Here is a 15,076-nt window from a genome sequence, read left to right on the forward strand (position 1 = left end):
CTGAAAAATGAGTGAAGTAGAAGTAAAAGCACCAGTGTAAAAATCTCGTACCAGTTAGTCCTGATGGAAGCCCGAGTGGCCTGAAATGCTGTCATCTAATAATAAATAGGCCTATATCCTACAATGTAGATAAGTGTCCTCTTGTTTTCCCAGTGTAAAAATCAATGTAAAACTTAAAAAGCACTCATAGTACTCATACTTTACTCATAGTAAAATTAAGTTTTTTGAAACACAGTGACACACAATATGTTCCATGCAGTTCTAAAAGGATCAAAGGACAGAGATCAAGGTAGAGACTTTTAATTAGGGGAAAAATACAATACAAACACAAATAAAGTACAAAAAGTCAAGATAGATTTATTTTGTCTTGTTTTCTGACTCACTGTTCACTGCGAACAGCCAGTAATTTGCCAGTTGGTTCTGATGCTTATGGAGAGCCACAAAATTTGTACAAAATTTAGAATGGGTGTGATATCTTCAGTAGATTAAAAATTACTTTTCCAGCTTTTCTAAAAAAAAAAAAAAAAAAAAAAAATGCCCTGCATGGTTTATACCCGTGGCATAAACGGTCTATGCGGTTGTTTAGGGCCACAACCACCAGAGGGGGGCCACACACTCACTGTGACTCTGTTTTTCTTACCATAGACTGTATAAATATACTCTTACAAACACTGCAGTGTCGGACTTTTACAAATAAAATCCGTGTTGTGGCTGTTAAATGCTGCTAATTAACCCTTGATTACACCAGCAACCTCAGTGTGTAACCATGGTAACGTAGGCGCATTATGGGTAACGTGAGTCACGTTACGTGATGTCCATTAAAACGTTATGCAGCCATCAACAGCTATCAATCAACAACCTAATGACTGTGTATAATCATGGGTTATAAACGGAAATTTGGGAGTGGCGCTCAAGGGCCGAAAAAAAGAGAAGATTGGAAAAGGAAAAAAATGGCGTGCTGATGTTTTTTTTTTTTTTTTCAACATTAAAGTTTGTGTTTTGATTTTGAATGAGTTATACTACGCCACAATAATTTAACCTGGGAAGCTGTCTAGAAAGTAATGAATGTTATGTGTTTATGATTTTAGCTGAAATAGCTGAAAAAGCACTATAGAAATGCAATCCATTTATGTGCCTGCAGACATCATAACTGAGGTACCTTCTTTTTAAATTGCCTCTCAAAATTAATTTCTATGTTTTGGCTTTTGCTTAATTATTTTATCTGTTATTATTTTATCTGTAACTTTTATGTGTTACTCTTATCCAACATTTTATTTTTACTTTTACTGTTTTATGTGTTGACTGTGATTGCGCTTCCGATGGTTTTCTTTTATCTGTGCTTGTTTGGAAAGCACTTTGCAACGGCTGTTAGAAAAGTGCTGTATAAAGTTATTGTTGTTGTTGTTGTTGTTACCAGAGGCTTCTGCCTTCTCCTCTGTCCTCACCGTGCCTACAGAGATCATGACTGAGATATAGGAAAAATCATGCAGTTTATTATTTCTGTTGCAAACTGTTCTCAACCATGTCGTACAAGTTGGTTAAAGAGGGACTATCTGACTGGATGAACATTGGGGCCACTTTGAAAACGCATGAAAACAGCCCTGATCACACAAAACATATAGTCACATGGAAAGAACCTGAGCTTCGACTCAAAAAGGGGAAAACAACTGACCAGCTGGATATGTTCTGGAGCCACAAACACAATCTTGTTTAGGGCCACCAAAGTCCTAGGGCCGGTTCTGGCCAGACGCCCCTTCTCTCTTGCTAACTTCAATATGTTATTAGTGGCCACAAGAGGTCGCTACAGCACAGTACATCACAGGCTAACACATCCTTTCGCCTGCAAGTGGCGATGTGACCGGTTTCCCAAATAAACACTCCGCCATAAATGGACCCCAGCAAATATCTACATAAAACCATCAAATGCGGAAGCCATGTCACCTTGTAGAGTGGCTAGCGGATGGAAATTGGTCGCCGTGTTTCTTGTCTGGCTGGGTAAGGGTGAAGTCCCTTTTAGGACGGAAAAGCAGCGGAGCTCCTGCTGCTAACCAGCTAGCGCTAGCATGACATCAAGCCAGCCAGAAGTGGCCGGAAGTGAAGGGATTTGGGCTTCAAAATAATAGCGTCATATTTGTTGCTTTAAAAAATGTGTCTTGAATTATAGGTTGCGTTGTGGAGAGCGTGTATTACAGTATGTTATTTACAACACAGATTATTCATTATTCAGATTATTCAGTTTTACTGAATATGTGTAGGCAAATACTGTATGTTTGGTTTAAGTTTTTGAAAGAAACACCGGAAATTGAATGTTTTATTGTAGCGTTATTGACAGCCCACCGCACGGAGTTCAGACTTGGTGAGCAGGTGGGCTTGTGGGTGGGCCAGCTGGAGGCAAAGTGTAGAAAGTTAAACAAAGCGCACAACTTAGTACGTTTTTACAAAAGTTGATGGGAAGATTTGATTTTGTTACTTATTTTTCAGTGAATAACTGCGCACAGAATAATCAAAACCTATTCGAATAATTATTCGAATATTTAATTGTTGTTTAATTAATTGGTATCTAGTTTACTTTAAAATTCAGTGAAATGCAGTCCCTCATTTAGGACCAGAGAATACTATCAGGGAACTGTTGTGGAGATTTTTTTAACCTTTTTAACTTCTGGAGTTTTATTCTTGGCTGTAGTAGGTTGGAATATCTTTTTAGGAGGGGGAGGGGCCCGCCCATTCACCAAGCATTGGGCTGAGAGTCCCGTCCTCAACTTTTTGAGCCCCACACAGCTCTGACTGCTGTGCCACAACCCACCAAGTATAATCATTTATGAGTTTATGATGCATCCATGACAGAAGTTTGGATGTAGTTGAAGTGTCGTTTTAAAATATGTTTAATTCAAAGAAGTGAAAGTCCTAAGACAGTCCTCGCTGTATGTTCTGTATTGTGATGCTCAGACTGACTTCTGTGTATCTGTGGTTCCCATAGTCGCCCAAATACATGCATAGTCATGTTAGACATGATTAAGAATAGAAGTGTATAGCTGTTTATATTTAGGTTTGGTGACTAATCACATTCTGTCAGTGTTAATTTGAGATTAGTTAAATTATTCCTCACTCTGCTGGGTGCTGCCAGCCTCAGCCTGAGCCCAGCAGTTTGTAGCAGGAAAGGCTCTTGAGTTTTCATTTTTGTAAAGTTTTATGATAGGCAAGAAACAGCTGCAAAGGTGAGGGCAGCCCATCTTGTTCAGATATAGTAAAGAGTGATGAATGCCACTCAGTTCTCAGAATGCATGAGAATGTAAACCTTTTGCATGACAAAGACAAATAATTCAGGTCCTTCACCTGTTGCCATGGCTAATTCCCAAACATATTTTTTACAGCTGTTGAACAATCAAGAGAGTAAGACAGGAATCTTCCTCACCAGCTACATGTATTTAGCTTTATTTCATTACGATAACGCTTTTGTCTCTCTCTCACCTTTCTACAGGTTTTCATGCTGCAGACAAAAACACGTGTCATGCTCATGTAAGTGCTGCCCCCAGATGCTGGTGGTGATTATTCTGCACCATGCGGCTCAGCAGTGTGTTTTCTGAGTTAACAAGAATCCCTCTGTGTCCCTGCAGGCAGCAGAGCCCCGTCAGCACACCACACACAGGCCTGTTGGTGAGTATGTGATTACACCGCAGATGGTTTGACATTGACAAATTGTTAAACTATGCTATAATTTACATGCAGTTATAGTCATTAATTGTCATTTATGAGGGTAATTAACTTTTATGGGGCATTTGATTGACATTGAATTCCCTTGCCAGCACTTCACACTCAGAGGTTGCAGCCAAAAACACAGACAGTGCACAGCTGTAGAGAATGCCAATGAAAACACCAATCAGACACTACATATTTTTAAGATTGTCTATTACAATAAGTATATCAAGTTGGGGCTTGAAATGACAGAAATGCCTATTGTTACTGTGTCTTTTTGGTGCAGGGATTCATTAATTTCATCACTGCATTCATTATGAGTTCTTCTGATTCAACTGAATTGATCTGCTAAAAGAAAGTGAAACTAAAAGCTATACATGACTTGCTTTGAGTTAAATAACACACAGTTCTTCAAAACGACTAACTTTTTGTTGAGATAACAGAAAACTCGAAATTTCAGCTGTTTTTGTCCATTTTTTTCTCGCAGTATACATAATTTTAAAGTACGGTACTTCTGTTGTTGTTTTTTTTCTTTTTGACATTTTAGAATGAAATGGAGAGTCTTACATTATTTCACATGTTGATTTTACGGATATAAAATTAGGGCTAAAAGTGCTGAGTTGAATAATTGCCAGCAGTTTGTGGTTTACAATTCTGAATTCAATTGTAAAGGGGGAAAAAAAGAAAATTGTTATTCTGTTTCTGTCTGCCTGATGCACTCTGCATCTTTTGCTCCCTGACCATTGATATCCTTCACCTCTTCATTTCTCACCCTTCTCTCTTTTCCTCTGTTGTGATCCTCAGGGTTGGAGGAGGTGGTTTTGGTGATCCAGAGTCAGAGAAACTCGTACCACGCCCATCAAAGTGCGCAGAGGAAGGCGGAAATTCTGCAGCAGGCAGCCCAGCTGGGACAGGTGATGGTATAGCACTACATCATCATAAACAACACTACATGTAAAATACTCTTCTCATCAAGGTTACAAACAGTCATATACAAGGATCACAGCATACATATAGCACTAGTATTAGCACATTACAAAGTCCTTTACAGGAATAATTAAAAAAGGAATAGATGGAGCAAAGGATTGAAATAACACAGCACACAGAGTAGACAAATCAGTATAATGGCCATGAGCTGAAAAAAAAGAACTTTCCAGAGTTTTGGGGCTCGGACTGTAAAAGCTTATTCATGTTTATTTACCAGGTAAAACCTTGAGGATCTCAGGTTACACACAGATATATACGGGCACAGAAGATCAATGGTATGTTGCGATGCATGATCATGTAGTTCTGTAGAGGTTATACAATTTTAAAATTAATCCTAAAGGCCTCGGGCAACCAGTGTAACATGGAGATCTGACCTTATTTTGTACAGGCTGCAGGTGGCAAAGAGACTTAAACAGGTACAAAGAGTATTACAGTAATCATGATTAAAGCTTAGATAACTTTCTCCAGACTGAAAAAATAAAGAAAACATATTCATCTTGTGATGTTTCTGTGTGTCAAAAACTAGAGTGAACAATCTTTTTGACTTGATTATTGAGACTGCAGTCAAAGGAAGTGCCCAGATTGCTTGCAGTTAGTTTCACACTGACTGAAAGACTCTCCAGCTGATAAAGTGAAATCTGGAGGGAGCAACACTTTCCTGCTGTGATTGTGTTGAACATGCATACTCTGCATACAAACCTGGGATAAATAAGTGTAACAAAACATACATTATAGAAAATAGCCTTTGCTGTTGCTGTGGTACAACACTATTACCAATAGGTGTCCTCCTTGCCATAGAGTTCACCTGTCTGGCCTGAGGAGAAAACACTTCACTCAGTTGCTGTATTACGACCCTGCAGGGTGGCTGTGAAAAGTAATTTGTTATAGACCTTAACGAATTGAGAAGAGAATTACAAAGCAAAATGGCCCAGACATAACGAACTTAACAAACCGTAGTAGAGACAAAGAGACGCGATTATTTTACTTTGATGGGAACGAGTAGAGTGAAATGAAGAGACAGGTGAAGAGAGGGAAGTTAATCATACAGTAATCACTGATTCTCATGGTCAGTTTAGAAATTATCTCTGATGGGAAAAAAACTGGAGTTTTGCCTGAGTGTTGCTAGAATTGTTCGGAAAATGGCAGAAGGGAATCAACATGTGCTTCATGGAATGGACATTACAAGAGCAATCACAGAGATGCTCTGCAGTGATGAACAAAAGTTCACAGCTTTTATTTCATGTCAATGGTTGAGTAGTTTAAATATGACTGTATCTGTGTTTCACTCTTCAAATGTAGACACAGTTCTGTTGCTCTGCATAATGCAAATGCACTGTTGCAGTTGTCAACAAATGCTTTTACAACAACTAGGTTGAGGCAGTAATTGCACATTCTGCAGATAAACATCCAATTTCAGAGACGTCATGCAAATGCCTCTGCCACTGCAATCAACACTGCGGCAACAGAAAAAGTTTATTCAATGCGATTGTTTAATTTGTCCCTGAAAGTCTGCAGTTTCACCCACATTTTTGAATTGGACAAAATTAAAAAACGAGACAAAAATATCCAAGTAATCCAACAAGAGCTTTGTGTGAGTGACATGTATCCCTCATTGCCATCCCAAAAACATGTATATATTTTTTTCACCTTAACTTGCGGTTTTGTTTCAACCTGATTCCATGAACTCGGAAGCAGGACTGACTCTGTTTGTTTTACAACAGAGTTTGAGCCTGCAACTCTCTCGAGTGGTCAGAAATTGCCCCATCCCAACAACCAATTTCAACAGGAAATATATAAAAAATAAGTGAGCAAGATCTTTTCAAAAAGCGGTGATTGGGACTTTAACCTTCCACCTGCCCTACATCATGTGTGTTTTCCCAAGGAAAGAGTAAAGACAAAAAACTGAAGGTTGGTGAAATATGGAGCTCTTGGCGGCCGTATTTAGTCACGCCATTGAAGAAACTTGTATGAATCCTTGAGACCATTAACAAGTTGCACCTTCCTGTTCAAATTCAGTGGACAACTTGAGAAACCAATGAGAGGTTTGTGGGTGGGGTAATAAGGTTCCCCCCCACAAAAATGGAGCTTGTCTAAAGGAAAGAGAAGGGGAGATGAGCAGAGCAGGGTCAGCCATCACCAGATTTCTGCATTCTAATATTTTTATAATGTGTGCACAAAAATGACAGATCAGAAATATCACTTTCCAAATTCAAGTACATTTTCATTCAGTAGTTGTTTTTACTGAGATGAGCATAAGAGAGTAAACAGAAATATGAATGTAACAGAGAATAAAAGAAATTAGGCATTAAAAGGTAGCTGGAAATTGGTAGAATGTTTTCAAAAGAGACATGAACAATTGAAGGGAGGAAAATTGATTTCTAAACTCTTACTCAAAAAAGTCTTAAAGAAAAACAAAAAAAGATCATCAGCGGTAAACTATCTGCTGTAATATCCTTTAATAAAGAAAATTGAAGACAATATACAGTGAAGCAACATGCTGTGAAAGTACCACATCTGAGAGCATTTGTAACAATACAGTGACAGTGCAGTAAATAAAGCATCTCTGCATGTGAGTGTATTTTTTTTTTTTTAACTTTTTTTTGGCTTGTGTGTTAAATGTGTGAGGGAAAGCTTGTTGTTTATCACAGTTAAATAGACCTTGATTGTAGAGTGTTATTTTAGATGAGGGCAGGTTGTGCGTCACGAGTTTTTGGACTGACGTACATTGAGTTGTTTGCCTGCTGAAAGCACCGATTAAAGGTGTCAAATTTTCATATCCAGCATCACGTTGTGTGACTGTCATCTGCTTGTCTTTTTATCATGAGGTGCATTTTGGTAATACTGGCAGAATTCGATGTTAACAGGTCTATTGACAGGTTTTAATTGGGCTTTTCCAGGTGACCTTCACACAAGCAATATTGTCAGTGTGTAAAACTGCAGTGTCATGTTTTCCACGAGAAGCTTTTATGGCAAGCCAGTAAGCATTTGAAGAACAGCAACATGCAGGAGGTGGCCAAGCTCAGTACCAACCTGAATGTCCACTTGGTTTTTCAATCATATTCTGGCATTGTCCATACTCTTATGGTCAAGAGGGAGCTAAAACAGCTTTGGAAACTTGAACTGAAATCAGAAAAATATGTAGATCCTGATTTCACAAAATGATGCAAGTAGCAGCAATGGACAACTACAAATGTCAGCTTTAATTGTGGCATTACATGCACAGCGTAGGTGCAAGTCTTCATATCAACATCTGTTCAGTTTCTAAATAGTCGATGGGGAAGCCTGTTGTAGCTGATATCCTACCACATGTATCTTGATTCCCTGTCAGCTGTTAGCAAAGTACAAGCTTTTAATCAAACAACAAATGGCCAATCTCCAAGTGCAGCTGCGATGCTACACCCACACAGCCTCATCTTCCACCTTCATTACATTATAATGTCTCAGGCCACCCTTTTCAGCTGGTCCCCGCCATGTCTCCCAGGGGTGACACCAGGCCGAATCTCATCAAATTGTGCTCGCCGCTCTCATTGTGAATCTTGAATGAGTGATTGCGTGTGCATGCACGCTTCTGGTCGCAAGGATGGGGCAGATTAAAGGTGAGTTCACCAAGGCAGACAGCTTGGAATAGTAAATCTTAATTTAAGTTTGCATAAAGACTCACCGAACATGGAACATTTGAAATAATCCTTAAATGAGTGAACCAATATGTGCATCCAGAGGCGGGAGGAAGGGTATTCAACACAACAAAAAATCATCCATATGTGTACAGAATGTAATACATCATTGGCTTTAAAGCAAGCATTCTCTGTTAATGTAAAATAATTTTGTTTGTGCGCAAAATGCCTTGATTTTGGTGTTGTTGCTCAGTCTGTTTCTGTTTTTTATATATAGGTCTCCTGAAAAAGAGATCTTGATCAGTGAAACCACCTGTTCAAATAAAGGTTTCTATCTAAATGACTGTATATTGTAAAGCTCACATGTTTTTATTCATCCAGGAAGCTCCAGTTGTCCTTCTTCTTCATGAATTGTCAGAATATGAAGGGGATTGGAGCATCCTCCCTACCCTTCCTCGGTGAGTAACACACACATAAACAAGTCAAGTAAATCAGATTCAATAGTGAGGCTAGATTAGATGAAACTTGAATGATGTCTGTGGGGACATAAAAGCATCACTATTCATTCGTCTGAATCATTTCTTTGTTATGTTTCCAGTCTCTCAGCCTCCTTTAGCCAATCAGCATCCTGGTTTTTCTTCTTAGAGGAGGAAACTAGAGTCACATTGGTGACCCTTTTACAGGTCCTTAACAGATACAATTCCCAAGAGGTGAGACACACGTACACTGCAGTCACACACACATTTCATCTGAATGTCTTATATATTGTGCTTAAATACCGACTTAATTCTAGCCCTTCTAGCTAGCCCTTTTTGCTCTTTGACTGACCTATCTGTTTGTGATGGACCGCACTGTTTTTGTATATTCTAACAAATTGAACAACAGACACTCAGATAGCAACTGAGCACCTTTTTTGTCATATCCAACCCTTTTTGTGCTTTCCTATTGTCAGGAATGGTTTCTTGGCAAGCGTCTCCATGACAACGAGGCCTCCATCATCCACCACTATGCCTTCTCCGAAGACCCCAGTTCCTTCGGTTACCCTGACCCTGCAGCAGGCTGGGCAATCAGCATGTCGCTGCTCCAGAGGTGTGTGTAAATGTGTGTGTGTGTGTGTCTTGTGCGTAATAGAGCCATCTGAAAAATGTTGAGATGGCGGCATCTATGAATGAATGCGTGTTTTTTTCTCTTTAATGTGTTTCAGACTTGCTGAGCGAATCCAGTATGAGCGAATGAAGTCAGATTTTACTATCGACTTGAAACATGAGGTATTTTAAAAAACGCCTCTCAGTAGCTTTGTGTGTGTGTGTGTGTGTGTGTGTGTGTGTGTGTGTGTGTGTGTGTGTGTGTGTGTGTGTGTGTGTGTGTGTGCGTGTGTGTGTGTGTGTGTGGACGTGTGGTTTTCATTGTCCTCCGCTTCCTGAGTGCAGTACAGATATTTAGCTAATCTCTATAATTCAGCTCTAAGCCTGTTAAAAGCCTTTTTAGTCGTTTTACTACTGGTTTTGTGCTCCAAAACTGCTCTGCAGACTTCACTGTGGTGAAAAGCATCATTAGAGACATTATGGTGACAGACAGCCCCCACACTTTGACTAGTTGTTTGGCAAAAATCTCCCTGATTTATGTTCTCTCACTCTGTCCAGACATTGCACATTTGACAGCTTCATTATCGATGTATGAGAACTGTGTGTGAGTGTGTGTTGAGACTGAGAGCATGATTGCTTGCACCTCATTGTCCATATCTGTGTTTGTGCTTGAGTAGAAAATTTAGACTGCATGTGTGTCTGAAGTAGATGAATCATCTTGTATTTAATTACTACCTTTTGGCACTTGTTATTTAACTTGCATTGGTTAAGGCATTCTTGCAACGGAAATCATTTTGTTAAATGAATCCCATTCATTCTCCGCGTGTTTGATGTAATTACAAAAGCAGTTCCAGACAAAGCTGCCTTGTTCATGTCATGTACACAAATATGAAAGACATCACAATATGGTTTCATGTCTTTCTTATAACCACACTGTTGTTGTCCCTGTCTCATAAACATGTCTTGTACCGATGCATTGTATTTCAGCAGCTTATTAATGCCACGACAAAGTAAATGTAATTACAAAAGCAGTTCCAGACAAAGCTGCCTTGTTCATGTCATGTACACAAATATGAAAGACATCACAATATGGTTTCATGTCTTTCTTATAACCACACTGTTGTTGTCCCTGTCTCATAAACATGTCTTGTACCGATGCATTGTATTTCAGCAGCTTATTAATGCCACGACAAAGTAAATGTGCCTGTGAATTTCCTTTGGGATGAATAAAGTATCAATCTATCTATCTATCTATCTGTCTATTTCAAGACAGGTAAAATAAATAAAGATAACAAAATGCAATCATTTCTTTATACAGGCTGTTGAGCAGCAGTACTAAATGCCTTTTGGACTAAAATGCATGATGGCAGACGATTGTTCTTGAATGCAAATGTAAATGTAATAAATAGGTGTGTGATTTGCTATTGTGCTGCAGATTTACGTGTGTGCTTTACTAATGTACTGCAGATTAACTGCAGATTTTAGTGATTCAGCTCATTCAATGACACCTTTTACATTTGCTGTTGCATCCCCCCGGTGTTGGGCAGGCAAACAAAGACAAGAGCACAACCCACAGAAACTGAAGCTCCAGCAGAAAATCCAAGGAGAAGGGCCTCACAGTACTACAGGCAATATTATTAGACCTTTAAAGCAAGCCATTTGCTAAATGTTGTTGTTTCCCACTACTTTGTATCAAGGGGATGTGGTCACTATTTCTAAACCTAAATTCTAAAAAAACAAAACAGAACTGACAGTGGTTCAAGTGTTGGGGATTCTTCATCAGCAGAGAAGATGAAAGTTTATTGAAAATCTCTCAATCTGAATCTGCGTTGGCATGGGTCAGGAGTTAGTGCGGTCGACTGGTAATCAGGGTTCCTGATTCAATCCCCGGCTCCTCCAGAGAGCATGTCCAAGTGTCCTGAATCTCTAACTGCTCCTGATGGCTGCCCTTTTCAGGACAGCCTCAATCATCAGTGGGTGAATGTGAGGCAAACATTGAAAAGCACTTTAAGTGGTCCTGAGACTAGAAAAGCACTATAGAAATGCAGTCCCTTTACACACATCACGCCTACATTTATCATAGCCATGAGTAAGTCTGTTTGTTTCTGTCTTTCAGATTGCTTTTTACATCTGGGAAGGAGGAAATGGTCCAAAGCTGACAGCAGTTCCAGAGTTTTGCACACAGCAGAGAGACTACTGCGCTACCACATTCACGACTTACCTGCCCAACTGTGTATGCACAGCTCTCACTTGTTTACTTTTGCATAGCTAGACTATGCAAAATTTAATCTAAATGCTTAGACTAAGTTTGTGCCTTTGTGTGTGTGTGTGTGTGTGTGTGTGTGTGTGTGTGTGTGTGTGTGTGTGTGCGTGTGTTTGTGTGTGTATTACAGCTATTATCCATCAACACCTGCGACCTGTATGTGGTGTCAACAACACCTGCCACTGCTAATTTTCTAAAACAGTGGTTGAATACTCAGTTTTAGTAACATCTGCAGACCGAATATAAATTTTACATCCAGCAGAAACATTAAGTATTTTGTTGATCAGACTGAACACACCCAGCTCCTATAACCACAATAGGCATGGTTAGGTTTTAGCTACTGGTTTATGTCTGTTAATGACCTTTGAAAAATTCACTGCATTTGGGAGAGCAAGACATCCAGTGCACAGCCAAACACTGGAGATTTAAATAAAGTAACACTATAAAAAGATTAAGACTAAGACAAATGAAGTACAAGAACAGATCAAGAACAAGAACAGGCATTTCAATTAAAAGAGGAAGTAAGGTCACAAGTGGCTATAGGATATAACTCTGCTAAAAAAAAAAAATAATGTAGTCTACAAAAGGCATGTCACACACACACACACACACACAGTTTACTAAGGTTGGTATAGGCCCATAATAGTTTCTTGCACAAATAAAATTTTATTTTCAAACAAATGCATTCCATTACAGTCTCCAGTAAGGCCAGCCTCTTATTACTCTTTGTTGGGTACGGATTATGGCTGGTGAAAATGACATGTGGCTAGTGACTTTAGAAAACCAGCTAAAAAGTTAATGTCAAGCCCTGAATGTGACTATAGCACATTGTGGTGTCAGTGGTGAAATGATAAAAAATGCAGCCTTAACAGATACAAGAGGGCATTATGGCATGGTGCAAAGGGAGCTACGTAAGGCCGAAGAAGGAAGCCAGCTAACCATAAAAAAAACATGGCAAGCAGAGACGCTGAGAGAATTTACAAGAGAGGGGAACATTTACAGTGCAGCAGGGCAATGGATCAAGTTTGTTTTGCTCAGTATACAGTGTTTTGCGCACTCCATTTAAACTGCAATGTATGGGGCTTGAAAAAGAAACTGGACCCTGTGTCTGGAGAATAGACTGAAAAATTCTTCTGGTGGCATGGCACCGAAAATAATTTCAGCTTGTAGAGAAACGTAAAAAGGCAAATGGGCCAGGCTGCTTCTTCATCAGTGAAACTCCTACCTCATATACCTCTGATTCCTTAAGTCAGGATTGAGTGTGGCAAAGGCGACAAGGAGCGAAGGGATCGTTGTTGCCACAGGATACTTAGAGATGTAAGCAGAACCTCAGGATGCGGCACAGTTTTCCAGAAGGGGACAGCCAGTGCAAATGTTAGAATGGACATTGTCCTCCAGTCTAGAGGCACCAAGCAAGCAATTTTCATCCCATTGCCATTGCCTTGGGAGCACAAAGGAGGTTGTAAGCTAAGGTTGTAAGGAGGAGTGTAAGCTAAAGAAATCGCAGACCATCATCCTTGAAATCCAGCTAAATGGACGGGGCGCTTGATACTCATCAGCTGCAGGGACCTTGCTCTGTGTAGAACTATTTGGCTTCTAAGCAACAAAGGAGAAACCAGGAAAAGGCTGTAACCTGGTGTCAGCAAGCATCCAGGTCATAGCCATAGAAATTGAATGGATAGAACCGGCATGTGCTTTTTTTATGGGCCTGCAGTTCATATCTTTTTTATCAAAATCAAAATCAAAAGCCACAAAGCCACAAATCAAGGCAGCTTCTATGGTTGTATCTCATTGGATGTTGATGAAGAGGAGCTGGGAGAGCCTAGCAGACCCTAAGGAGATGGGACTTGTTGGAGTGATGTGTCAAGGATGTAGTTCATCACAGGATGCTGCCTCCATCAGATCCTCAAGTGTTTATGGCTCCTCAATAAAGAAACAAAGAAGTGACTGGGTAACCACTTAAATACCTAATGAAGATTATGTTCTTTAACGCATTAATTGTTTTTAGTGCAATTTTACCTACTGTTGTTTTTAGTGCAATTTTAATTATTTATTACTGTGTTTTTTGTTTTTTTTTATATAGAGTAATGTAGTGAAATTTATTTATTAATTATTCTGTATTGGTGTGACTGTTTGCTGATTGAGCAGCTGGCCACTTGTGAATTTCCCTCAGGATTAATAAAGTACATATCTATCTATCTGTCTGTCTGAAGACCCACTCAACTCTGTCCCAGTTATTGGGGGGAAAGTGATTTGAAGAAGTAGAACCACCTGTCTCAGAGGAAACATTAAGTCATGTCATGTCACATGAGCCTGCAGGAATGAGGCCTGGGTGTCTGGGATTTATAGTGGATACACAGGATTGCAAAGAGAGCTATAAAAAGTTATGGGGTTGTGCACTAAGCCATACTTTTTTTTTTCTTTAACTGTCCTTAAGTGATGAATGACATAGCTTATTACGCTGAGAAAAATATCTGACCATGCAATTATTTTTAAAAATTTATTTTGGTATTTATTAATTTACTGTGTTATTTGGGTTCTTTGGCTTCTTTGCATCCATTCGGTCAATAGATTTTGTAGACCTATGCCCACATTACCAACAGAAGTAGACTAAATAATATCATAAAATCTTTCTTTTGATGTTTTGATCATGTTTTGCATCACTGTACACCAAGTACAGAGTAACACCAATGCAAATACATCAAAAGGATCCAAAGTTGCTGGCAATTTCCTGTATTGAGGAGTAAGTATTTGTAGATACAATGTGTAATTTGTCAGTCAAATGTTGGTCTGTGATAATGAAAAATTATTTGTTGTTGTAAGGTGTCATTTCTTGGTTACAGTACTGTGTTACTTTGTAACACATTACATCTAACACTGGCTATAAATGGCCTGACTATTGTAAGGCTGTTGGAAGACATAAGAAGTAATTTTTGGTTATTTCCTGAAATATGTCAAAACACTTGAAACAGGGATTTAATACAACAGTGTAATGGTAAGAAATCGGATATCTGGTCACCCTGTTTGTAGTTATAGACTAGATAGAAAAGTAATGCAATTTTGTGATTTTGTTTCACATTGTATTACTTTTATGAAAGTACCTTGTGTACCTCGTTTTCCCATCCGAACTCAATTTCAAGCCCATTAGGTTGCATACACACTGTGCCTCAGACTGGGTGTTTGTGTGCACCTGCGTGTCGGTAAGGGCTCACCTGTCCATTGTACCGCTGTATCCCATGCAGATAAATTACACTGGTTTTGAATTACAGATGGCTGTTGTTTCTCTCCTCTTCTTTAGGGAGATGCAGTCAACAAGGAGGACATATTTGTTGCTGTGAAAACTTGCCAAAAATTCCACTCTGAGCGAGGTATGTGTATCAAGTCTCATATTGTTTAAAGTCTTACATTCTGTTCATTTAAAGGTCCAGTAATGT

At 39.2% G+C, this 15,076-nt stretch overlaps 1 protein-coding gene across 1 annotated transcript in view; it reads left to right on the forward strand.

Moving 5' to 3' along the window:
* The first annotated feature begins 1,835 nt into the window (after nucleotides 1-1,835).
* The window catches only part of b3glctb (beta 3-glucosyltransferase b), a 33,621-nt gene continuing 20,380 nt past the window's right edge, over nucleotides 1,836-15,076 (forward strand). The window contains exons 1-10 of the mRNA XM_030069746.1: nucleotides 1,836-1,995; nucleotides 3,479-3,516; nucleotides 3,615-3,654; nucleotides 4,498-4,607; nucleotides 8,676-8,752; nucleotides 8,893-9,004; nucleotides 9,247-9,383; nucleotides 9,499-9,562; nucleotides 11,496-11,612; nucleotides 14,941-15,010. Of these exons, the coding sequence (XP_029925606.1) occupies nucleotides 1,935-1,995; nucleotides 3,479-3,516; nucleotides 3,615-3,654; nucleotides 4,498-4,607; nucleotides 8,676-8,752; nucleotides 8,893-9,004; nucleotides 9,247-9,383; nucleotides 9,499-9,562; nucleotides 11,496-11,612; nucleotides 14,941-15,010 (826 nt within the window). The 5' untranslated portion in view covers nucleotides 1,836-1,934. The remainder of the gene's footprint in view (nucleotides 1,996-3,478; nucleotides 3,517-3,614; nucleotides 3,655-4,497; nucleotides 4,608-8,675; nucleotides 8,753-8,892; nucleotides 9,005-9,246; nucleotides 9,384-9,498; nucleotides 9,563-11,495; nucleotides 11,613-14,940; nucleotides 15,011-15,076) is intronic.

Source organism: Myripristis murdjan, chromosome 14, assembly GCF_902150065.1.
Source record: "Myripristis murdjan chromosome 14, fMyrMur1.1, whole genome shotgun sequence".
Taxonomy (NCBI): domain Eukaryota; kingdom Metazoa; phylum Chordata; class Actinopteri; order Holocentriformes; family Holocentridae; genus Myripristis; species Myripristis murdjan.